This window comes from Fulmarus glacialis, unplaced genomic scaffold, assembly GCF_000690835.1.
Source record: "Fulmarus glacialis isolate BGI_N327 unplaced genomic scaffold, ASM69083v1 scaffold36538, whole genome shotgun sequence".
Classification (NCBI taxonomy): Eukaryota; Metazoa; Chordata; class Aves; order Procellariiformes; family Procellariidae; genus Fulmarus; species Fulmarus glacialis.
In genome coordinates, this window is record NW_009228294.1 from 15,508 (window position 1) to 27,346 (window position 11,839).

An 11,839-nucleotide genomic window follows, 5' to 3' on the forward strand; every position below is an offset into this window, starting at 1 on the left:
CTGTGAGAGTGGGGCCATCTCTTGTAGAGTCTGATAAGTCTACAGCAGCCTTGTGATTAAAAAAGAAGAGCTGCTATTAGTGGGTGTTCTTCCTTACCTCCCTCCTCATCATGGCACTGCCCCTAGAAAACTAGTTGGAGACCTAGGCTCCATGATGATTTATGAAGACTCGCCAGGATTGGAATACATTGACGTGTATAACACTATGACTGAACCTTGAGCTAAGGGGCCAAATTTTCACCAGGGCATATTATTACGGTTTCTGCAGTTGCAGTAAAGTTCTGGTGAACAATTGTGTTAAGCTAGAGGAGCTCTCGTCTGTCTGATTGTCACTTTCTACCATCTTTGGGCCTCCCCTCAGTCTGCTCAGGGATCATCTCTGACACATCCCCTGGGATTTGCTGCTGGCTAGAATAAGGAATCATGCTTTCCAGGAGTCTTTTTCTCATCTATGACTTTCTAACTTTTCTTTCATTTTGAAGGCCAGCTGGCTCCACTGTTCATTACAGCAAAAGAAAGGTAGTGGGAAGGTATTCAGCCATCATGGTCATCGTTTAATGAGTGTTCTGGTTTTGAAATTGAAGCTGTAGGGGTATTGATCCTCTATAAAGCTGTAGAGGTAAGAGTAAAATAAATTGGCTAAAAAGTGTTAGGCTGGTGAAAAGTGGTAATGACTGGAGAGAAATTGCAATATTAAAACTTAATTATTCTTTGGGCTTTAAATCTCATGTGGTCTGACACCTATTACTTATTTAGTGAAGCATGGCTGCGTAGAAATGTAAAATGGCAAATGATCCTGTAAAGTGCAAAGTAGAGCTGAAAACATAATTCTCAATTTAGTGTTAAGCCTTCTTCATGTGTTAATTTGCTCTTTTAATATAACTCTGACACTTGAATATTCAAAATGGCTACATCAGGCATTCAGGAAAGACAGGAAGGTATTTACTGTAACAGAGGGGTGGCTGAAGGATGAGAGATACATCATTTCATGCCAGAAGGGTGAGGAAGATGTAAGCAGAAGCTCATGACTGGACTGCATTTAGACATGAAGTTCAGCTGTGCCCTGTAGGGCAGCTTGAAGTGACTGTGGAAATTCACTCCACAATTTGGTCTGCTGCTTAAATAGATGGTTCTGCCTTTCGGCTTTTTATTTTTTTCTCTCCCTTTCCTTATGCCAGAGCAAGTGTATACATGACTGTCTGATGTGCCAGATCAGAGGGCTTATCCACCTGAAAATAGCCTGGCAAAATAAAATACTAGATTTTACCCACTTTAATTTTCTGAGGCAGACCCATCTCAAGACCATTTGAATGCAGGTGGCTGCAAGACAAAAGGGAAGAATGAATAGGAAGGGGTGGTAGAAGGGATGTAGCAGCTTGAACATCTGTAAGCTTATGGTAATTGTGGAAATCACATGGATATTCCTGTTAAATATCCTGAAAAGAAAGTAAATGTTTCCTTTCAGTAACTTTAGAACTGGAATGTTGCTGTTTTAAAAAGTACTTGCATAGTAAAAAAAGTAACTTTTATTGTATTATGTTACTATATTTGTTTTTCAAATTACATTGCTGTACTCTAACTGAGAAGTCATTATGCAAAAAACCTGTCTACAGAATAGAAGTGGCTTCTTGTAATCTTTCATGTTTCTTTAGAATATAAATGTTTGCATTTAAAACCAACTTTCAGTACCAGAGAGGCAAATTCCAGAAACACATGCAGAGAGATGGGAGGCGTAAAACCAACCCAAAACCTCAAATCAGTTCGGTTCCAAAGTACAGTAGATGGAAGTATTTAAAAATACACATTCCACTTTATTCATAGCTACTCAAAATTCTGAATTCTTCATCATATGACTAAACTGCTTCTAACTCTGGTGGTACAGATGGTGTGGTATTTCAGATTATTCTAATTCCAAGTGGCTAAATGCACAGTCTATTTTAATAACAAGCTTATCTTGAATTTTGAAACAATTACATTTTTGTAACATTACAAAACAAGTTACCCTTTACGGAGGAATGTCCTTGAGATTTGCAGGATTTGCATTCTTTTCAGGAATTGAAGAAGTCATGACTTACTGCTGCATTGTTCATCCCACATGTTAAATGTCATTTGCTAAGTGTGCATGCAGCATAAAATCTTATCTGTAGCACAGGATAGTTTAGAGTATCCAAGCATTTTTTGCTGGTTGCATTGTTACTGTATATTCCCAGTTCGACAAAGAAAGCCAACATTGTTCAAAATGGGCAGTAAATCAACAATGTTGGATACCAGGATCTATAGTTGAATCCAAACTGGCCAATTTTTTTAGGGTGCCAAAAATGTGCTTAATTCATTGTCACCCTCAAAACAATGTTGTCATGGTTACGTAGCTGTTTGCACAGTAGGAACATAGATGATAGACACTGGGCCTCATGCCTTTACATTGTCTGGGTGGAGGTGAAAGTCCTTGTTGTTGAACTTATAAACCCTTCTTCATCAACTTGGCCAGCACAATAGAGCTGGTGCTTTTCTTCTTTGTATTCCTCTTGTAGAGACGGTAGGACCACGGTTAGATTCAGAGTACTCAAACACTTAGGGTATCGGTTCTGTTCAGGCATCTGGGGAACAAACAATTTTGGTGCCCATGGAGAAGAGGCCTTGGTTCAGAGCCTCCTGTAGCTACACTCTTAGCTGTCCAGGAGTCCTTGCTTGCTGGTGACAAAGCCTGGGTCGGCAGGGGAGGTGGCAGTGAGGTCTGACTGCAGGACAGAAAAAACCCAACAAGGGTCAATAGCAAAAAGAGTGGGTAGAAGTTTGAAATGCTGGTAGATAGAGAGATCACCTTCCCTGCTTTTCGTGATAGACAGTTTCACCGATTAGTATCGTTAGCTGGGACTTGCCTAGCTTCTCACTTTTTTGGTAAGTGTCAATTTAGCAGAATTAACCCAAGCCTTAGCACGTTCTTACTGTAGTTTTGAATTGCGTTTATGTGGTATCATTTCTCATGCAAGTTTTTCAAGCTTTCTGCATGTCTAGTTCCTGATAATCTGGAGGGAAATATAACTGTGAATGCTGAAAGCTGACTTTGCAGAAAGCATGTTTCTTTTATCAGCAGTTATGTTCTACTGATGCCAACATACTGAATTGTTAAAAAATGCAACCTATTTAATTATAGTAAAGTGATGTCCCAGCAAGCCTTTCTCTTGTAAGTATAATTTGTGGTTTTGTTGTGAATAATTTCCCTAAATATTTTGACAGTCTGCATGAGGACACTGCTAAGCGACGTTGACACACTTTTCCTGTTTGGAGTTGGCTTATTCTTGTACAGTATGTTTAATCTAATCATCATATCCTGCAAAGCATGGCATGAATGTGAAACTGTGAGACAGAAATAATTTAGGTTACAAAAACTAACAGTCTGCTCAACCAGAGATTTCCAATTGCCACAGGAGTGTACTAATGTGTGGTTCTTCTCCTCCCATGAAAACACTACTTTCTTTTCCGCAAAATACCTTTTATCCCAGGGATGATGGATGAAATTTAGTGTTTCGGTTGTAATCACTGAACAGGTATAATTGAGAGGTCATATATATTAAGCCAGATTGAAATATTTTCTTATTTCCTAACTCCTGCAGTGGTTTAAAATTACTAGAAGAGCAAAGTTTGGGAAAAAATTCAAAGCAAAACCATACAGTGAAATTACATGTTCTTTTAATTTCAGAATATTTATGTCTAGTGAGAAGATACAAGCAAGGAAATCTAAGTTTCTCTAAGTAGAATAAGATTACAAAAAGTCACAGGAGTTGAATGACAGTGCTGTGCTTTGGCAAGTTTTTATTAATTAAGGAGATGGTGAGAAGGTTTTACAACCAAATATTTCTGTAAATGGATTGAATAGTATATAATCTGAAAGGAATCATCTTCCATCCTTTCAAGTCGACCCACAACTTTTGCTAATCCTGTGTGGTGTATCCATCCAGTCCTGCAGGCAGGAAGCCAGGTTGGAGTACTTTTGCCAGACGAATTGATAGTCGCTCTGCTTCCCCTTGTGAGCACCTTGTGCTCGGCTTTCCCAACAACCGCTGGCGTGTGATAATTGCTGCCTGGAGATCCTGACAGCAATGGTGTGAGTGTGATGTTTCCGAGGCTTCTGCATTTGGAAGTATGATATTACCTGTGGAAGCAGGGAGGGGGTGTCCGTCAGCGGAGACAGGCTCGGCCCTGGTAAGCTGTGCTCCTCCAAAAGCAGCTTCTGGCGGGGTGAAGGACAAGGTGGTGCCTCTGCTGCCGTTCCTCGCCTCAGTGTGGGTCTCTGCCATCTGTTTGGTGTAAATGGACAGGATGCAGACAAGAAAAAGGAATAGATGGTCTTGGCTTTGAGACAGGTTGCTCCTCCTGTAAGCAACCAGCAGGACCGTTGCGAGCTGCCAGGAGGGCTTTCTGCATGAGTCGCTCGCTGTAGAGCTCACATTAATGTTGCGTGAGTTGTGAGCAGGAGGCATGCATTGCAACCCCTCACTGCCTCCTCGTATAAAATTCTCATGTCAGCTACTGCTAAACACCAGCAATCAGAGCTGTTAGATCACAGCCAGCACCTTTATTGCTCTACTGGTACAAATGATTAAATGTTGACTTTTTTTTTTGCATTTACTTGTTCAAGTCCACTGATACTTGAATGAGATTAGTGTGGCTATAGTTGGCCTTCTAAGAGAAGCTGAGAACAACTACCAGCTACACAGAACTGGGATGCAAGAGAGTGTGCTATGTTACAGTGGGTGGGAGAAAGTATTTGATGAAAGGTAGCTTTTGAGCTGTACCGCTGCTTAGAAACTGCTGCATCTTGAATGCACGAGTAACTGTAAGATTTTTACATTACTGTTCAGTTCTATGCCCATACAAAGCTATGTGGCAAAATGTTACATTATATAATTAAATTGTGTGGTAGTGTATATGAAGAAAGGCCTAATATTGTAAGATACAGTTACAAACCGAAGTACTTACTAAGCATATCCCAGAGTAAAAGCACAGTTGCGCGCCTATCAAGGTACTTACAATGATGCAGTTTACTCCTCTGAATTACCGATCTATCTATTAGCAGCCTATTTATGTTACAGTTTGGGGCACATTAGGAAGAATGTTTGTCTGTGGCTTGCCAAGTGAGTCACTTTGGTGTTTATAATCTCTTGGTGACTTGCCAGGTAAATCTCTGTGCCAAGTTTAGTTTTTCATGTGATCAGGAAGTGATACAGGAGGATGCACTGAGGACTTCCCCGGCCATCTCCCCTCAGCACCCTGACGGGAACGTCGCAATTGTCTTGTGCTTTAAAGAGGAAATTTTCAAAGGCACGTAGAGCTAAATCTCATACAGAAATCACCGGGGTTCCCTTTGAACATCTGACATTTTTCCTTTCCATATCCTTCTTTCAAGCTCAAATAGTCAAGCACCTTTTTTAAAGGAATTACCCAATCTCTGAGCATGTGTCTTCCTAGGAAGGCTTACTTACCTGATGACATTTACTCCCTGTTGCTTCCCTGTGTGTATATTAGTGTCAGTATTTCATTTCCCCCAGGATTAGTAGTGTGGAATCAAGTATTGCTTCGGTGGGCAAAATTTGCCATCGTACCTTTGAAACAACCTATGAGTGCTTCTGCAATAGTGGAAATGGCAAGCGTCAAGTTAAATGTAATTGGTGTTCAAACTTTCAGATTCTTTTTACATGGTTTGGAAAGAAGAAAGGGGGACCGTTCAAGCTGATTTTACGTGGGGTAATTTTCAAGTTGTGGTGCTGTTTCAGTGAGAAGAAGCTCCCCTGAATTGTTCTGAATCCTCCTGTAAGCACAATATGAGGGGCTCGGGGGCTTATATTTAATTTTGATTTTAAAGATTAAAATTAGGTGTAAAGAGGTCATTGTTTTATGCTCACGTGTGCTCATATACCAATGTGGGACCAGCCACTAGGAAATAATATTTTTATATAGTAACTTAACTGTCACATGGATTTGAAAATCAACTTTTTACTTCTTTTTTTTTTTTGGAAAGAAAGCTTTCACATAACACAGGTGTTGTTTCATTTCTGTATTTAATACATGCGGAAAACACTTTACATGGTATTGGCCATTGTAAATAATATAAGGACTTCGTTCACTTCTAAAACATGGTTGGATGGTAAATTTTACAGGTGTTTTTTTCCTAGACTTCTCTTTTTATTTCCTTTCATTGTGAGTGCATGTTTCTTACTCGTCTTCTTTCAGAAATGATCTTTGCAATGGGACAGTATCTCTGGGGTAGAAGTTCTTTAAAAGGAAGAATATGGACTTGTGACTTACCAAATAAAGTCTTGCAAAATGTTTTTTGCAGGACATCTATGCCTCTGTCTGCTATTTGGTGCTTTTTGAAAACCAGCTGTCACCTAGGCTCTTCAGACTTTTGAGAGTCTGGTGATTTTTGCTTCTTCTTGAAACACTTCATCACTCTGTCACTAAACAAACAGAGTGGGTCTCCTCAGCTATATTTGAGTATTCCTGGACTTGGCACTTATTTTGCTAGAAGACAGAAGTATGTCTGCTGGTGCAGATCCCATGTCAATCATCTACTTGAGTTTATAGGACTTTGTCTTCATTTTTATCCCTTTAGTACTTTTAGAGGTTCTTGGCTTCCCTTTGCGCTCTACCTGAGCTCTAAATGAATCTAACTTATCCAGGCTGCAGAGAATCTTTCCTGGGTGCTTTTGACCACTTCCAGCTACATTATCATGTTTGTCTATGGAAGCACAGAAAGAATAAATTTCAGAATCATGTATTCCCCTTAATGTTTCTTACTGTGTTCCACTCCTTTGCATCAGCCTAATACTGCAGTATACAAAATGTGGATTAGCCTGCTGTCCAGCAGCATGAAGAAGTACCTGGTTATAGTAGCTGCCCATACAGAAAAGTCTGCTGAAGAACTGAAATTGCCATTCTTCATTTGTCCTTCCATTTTTGCTTTTTCTTTTATTTAAGGACAGGGTATGTTAAAAGTAAACGTTTAAAATTTGCAGCCATTTGCTGTTGGCTGCCTTTGTTTTAACAACGGCACGGAAGCTGAAGCCCTGTGTCGCCAGGGCCCAGGGGAGAGAACAGCTAGAAATAAAAGGAGGTTGTGACAAGTGTGTATTTCTAAGACTATGAAACAAAAGCACAAGTGAAAGTGAAGCTACTGCTGAGCATAAAGTTTATCGCTGTTGCTGGGGAATAGTGTACGCCTTCTTCAGGACCGCTGTGAACTCGGCCAGACAAAATGGGTGGAAGGGCAGAAGGTGGAGAATGTCTGCATCCTATTATGAATTGGAGGAAATGACTGTCTGCGCTCTGTGCGCTGGTGGGCTCAGAGTATCCTGCTGGCAGGCTGGTTAGTTGTAGGATACTGAACAAAAAGTGGTGAATTGTCAGCTTTGGTGTTTAAAATAACGAGTAGGGATGAGAAGTTGTTCTTTAAAAATATGCTGTGGGTTTTCTGTTGGCTTTCTTAAACTAACTGGAAACTTTCTGCTTTCTTTCAGGAGCATTTTTTCTCTGAAAACATTGCTGCTGAAAAGCTCTAAACAGGAGAAGTAAATCCAGTCAGCTTGTCAGGTCACTGGCTCAGTGTAAAAGTGCTTTCATGAGGTAACGTTGGGCCAAAGTCAACTTTTCTTTCTCCTTTGTAAATCTGCAGCCAAGCAATGGGCCAGAAAATCTCAGGGAGCATAAAGTCTGTGGATGTGAGGGAGCCCCCTTATAGACCTGTTAAACGAGAGCTGAGAGGCCCGGATTTTTGCAAGCCGGCACGACTGGACATGCTGTTGGATATGCCCCCTGCCAAGCTGGAGGTCCAGTACAAACATGCTTGGAACAATGAAGATCGGTCGTTAAATATATTCGTAAAGGAAGATGATAAACTGACTTTTCATAGACACCCAGTTGCCCAAAGCACAGATTGCATCCGGGGCAAAGTCGGCTACACGAGAGGCCTGCACGTCTGGCAAATCCACTGGCCCACGAGGCAACGGGGAACTCACGCTGTGGTGGGTGTCTCCACAGCTGAAGCTCCGCTGCACTCGGTGGGATACACGTCGTTGGTTGGTAGCAATAGTGAATCGTGGGGCTGGGATCTGGGACGCAACAAACTCTACCACAATTGTAAAAACCAGCCTGGGGTCACGTATCCTGTCTTTTTGGAACCGGATGAGTCTTTTGTACTCCCAGACTCCTTACTGGTGGTTTTGGATATGGATGAAGGGACGCTTAGCTTCATGGTAGATGGACAGTATCTTGGAGTGGCCTTCAGGGGACTAAAAGGGAAAAAACTTTACCCCATAGTCAGTGCAGTTTGGGGGCACTGTGAAATTACAATGAGATACGTCAACGGACTTGACCGTAAGTGTTACCATATTTCTTCATTACACTGTCTTTTAGCTTTTCTCTTGTAGGATTTTTTTTTCTTTATCCTTTTGTTGTGAACAGAGTGTGCTGGGGGGGGACGGGACTCTGTGAGTAGATTGCGTCCCATAGTTACTGCCCACAACTAATATCTATCAATTGTGTCTTGTAATGATGGTATGGATTATATCAAAATATTTTCCCTTTTGGCAAGCAAACTGGCAAGAAATCTGTGTCCAAAGAAAGTGAACAGACTGAGAAAAAAGATCTTGAGAAACTTCCTGGGTATATTTAACAGTAAAACTCTTGTTTATTGGAGGATATGTTTTAAATCTGTGGTTTTCAAATAGGGTTTGTGGCTCCTGTAAAAATTTCCTGTAGTAGTGGGAACTCTTACATGGCGTGCATAAACATACTCGAATTCAGGCCATTAGGCTTTCTTTTCGTAGTTGCCTTTCCAGGACTCTCAGAAGCAGCTGTGGATCCCCAAGAATCTGGGAGCTCAGGTCAAATATTGCTTTCAGGAGTTTTTCTGAAAGAGAGCTCTGTTCCCTAGTTCATTTCAGAAGGTGCTCTCTCAGGGTATTTTCTTCTCCAGAAATATGGGGTTTGGATAAGCATTACCTATTTTTGATCTAAAGAGGTAATAGCAAATTAAATTGTTACGTAGTAAGGAGCAGCATGTTACTGCTGTGACCTTGAAGTAGTAGCCCATCACAAGATGAATTGCAGAACTGGGTCTTGTCCAGTTCTTCTCACTGCTCAGGAAGACGTGTTCTCTGCCAGGACCATACACAGCACAGTGTACGTTCCCTCATGCCCAGTTATCTACAGTCAGCTTATCAGCTGCTGTGAATTGGGGAATGGAAGGCTGAACGAGGTAGTAAGTGGAACTTTGTTCTTGTTTAAGATTGTATTATCTGAGCCATAGGAGGAACCATGAATATAAATATATAGATTTTACAAAAATAGATGACTGAACAAAATTTTCATGGTTTTTGTGCTTTATGACTGGAACTTGGTCTTGTAAAAAGAGAATAATAGCAAGTGTACAACATCTGCCTTTCAATTAGTAATTTCTAAAGGAATTTACTGTTCTTCTCAATTAGGATGGGGTGGTCTAATTTTTTTCTGTCAAAAATTAATTCTCTGCTCATTAGCCTTACATCTGACATGCAAAGTAGAAACGTAATTAAATAATTTGACCCTGTTTAAGATTACCTTTTCATAAACTCTGTAATAAGCACTGGGGGAAAGAATCTTTATCCACAGAAGCCTTGCAGGTTATTACAGCCAGATGCTAAATGGCAGCTTCCTGAGTGCTTTCATACAGGGGAATATCGGAGGATCGTAAGTATTTTGCAATTACTCAGACATTGCAAAGAGTGGTGTGCTGACAGCTTTTTTCTTTGTTTTGTTTTTTTTGTTTTTTTTTTTTTTTGGAGGGTAGCGGAGGAGAGATACTTTTGCAAACTGAGTATTTGTGTGCAAAAGCAGTTTTTATAATACTGGGAATATCTGCCAAACTAAGCAAAGTACAGCTTGGCCTGGTCCACCACGTCCACACAAGGAATCGTTCTGCATTCCTTTTGTAGCCTTCACAGGGCTGCTCAAGGGAGCTCTAGAAAGATGAAAACACAGGAGGAGGATGTGAATGAGTTTGATAGAAATTATAAAATAAAAGGGGCTAAGCAGAGAAGGATAGCTGTGGTCTGTGAGATGGCAGAGAGAAAAATTCCCATCCGGTTTCTCGTGGGATAATTTTGCTGGAAGAGGCAGGATAGCTTCCTAAACTATCCCTGAGAAAGTCAAAGTAGTCTTTTTTTTTTTTTTTTTTTTTTTTAAACGTGAACCCATGACTAAAAGTAAACTTTTATGTAGGCCCAAGTGTTAATCTGATCATGTGAAGAGGAAGTTTAAAGCCACTTTGCCGTGGGGCAGTTTGACATCCTGGAATCACATAATTTGTTATCGCATGTTCACTGATCCGTTACTGTCCTGCATCAAAAACGGCATTCAAGAAACCAAAGTAGCTTGTTTAGATGGTGCTCTAAAGCAAACACCTCTTCTCTGCTAAAAGTGCTTCTGTCCAGCCAGCCCTTCTGTAACAGTGTAAGTTTGGTTGTGGCACTCTTCATGTTCACTGTCATAGCACTTAATATTACAGGTTTTTATAATTGTTTGTTCTTTTGAAAATCAGAGTAGATCTTGAAGAAGAGCGAGATGCTCATGTTGCATTCACAAATTTAAACACATTTGATCATACATATATGTATAGGTTTTTTTGTTGTTGTTTGCTTGCTTTTTAACCTTAGAAATTCTCTTTTTTAAAAATTTTCTTCCCTGGAAGTATCTCATACTGCTGATTGCAGCTTTTAGTAGATCTGGCAATAGTAACTTAGCTGTTCTTGAAACTGTGCTGTCAGTGACTTGTAACTTGCCATTTAGTAATTCATTGTACTGCTGTGAACGCATACCACAGCTTGCAATGGTTGTTTATGTGGTGTTTTGCAGAGCAAATGGAGACCTCAACTGCAGGGATTTCTAGTGTTTTCAATACTTGCTGTTTAAATAGAAGACCTCTAAATACTTTAAAAGCCTGTGCATTTCAGTTGCTTGGCAAAGAGTGAAAGGCTTGCAGGAATGGAAGAGTGAAAGGATCAAATGATGGGCCTGTGCAGCTGCGATGAACTTAAACATACGTCATAGCGGTATAGAGACGATGCAGACTTTGAAGTATGTTAATTACTGCATAGATGGCAGAATCATAGAAGGATAAGGCTGCAGGTCAAAGATCAAGAACCTGTGTGCCCTCTGGACTCTGGATATTGCTCCTAGAATAATGCTGTAGTTAAATCAATCGTAGTTCTTCCAGCTGTGTCTGATACCCAGAGCATTCTGCTTTCAGAAGCTACTTTGAGCATCACGTGCTGTGACTTTCACAAGTTGGATTTTCACTCACATTTGAGAGACTCAGAGTTGCAAATATTTGTCAGGGCTTGGGAGGGGAGGCAGGGAGACAGGATGGAGAGTGCTCATCATAAGCACATTGAGTTCTTCCAGGGACAAACTTCTTTGATCAAATGCTATCAGTATTTACCACACTGATGTTTGCCCAGTGCCTAAGTTTTACAGAATTTTACATCAGACTTCTGACTCATTGCCTATTGCAATAATTAAAAAACCCAAATAACAGAAATGCAGTATATGTTATTTTTCAGGTGCTCTTTTCATCAGGGTACGTGCATGCTTAAAAAAATCTAGGCTATTTATATCTGTTGTCTGATGAGGAGTCCTGAAGACTATTTATATACTGGAACAGAGAAATAGCGAAACACTTTTGTATAAATGTGCATTGTAGATCATGACCGATACATTAGTACTTGTGTGTTTAAACAAAGTGGTGGGAGGACAATATAACAGTGCTGTGGTGGAAAACTTGGTCATTGAGAGGTGAGTTGAA

General features: G+C 40.4%; 1 protein-coding gene across 1 annotated transcript; it reads left to right on the forward strand.

Annotated features, from left to right (window-relative positions):
* Positions 1-7,679: 7,679 nt before the first annotated feature.
* LOC104080901 (SPRY domain-containing SOCS box protein 1-like) lies at positions 7,680-8,373 on the forward strand (the record flags this gene model as incomplete). Its single annotated transcript, XM_009583442.1, has 1 exon — positions 7,680-8,373. A coding segment is annotated over exon 1 (694 nt), but the record flags the coding sequence as incomplete, so codon positions are not given.
* Positions 8,374-11,839: the final 3,466 nt, after the last annotated feature.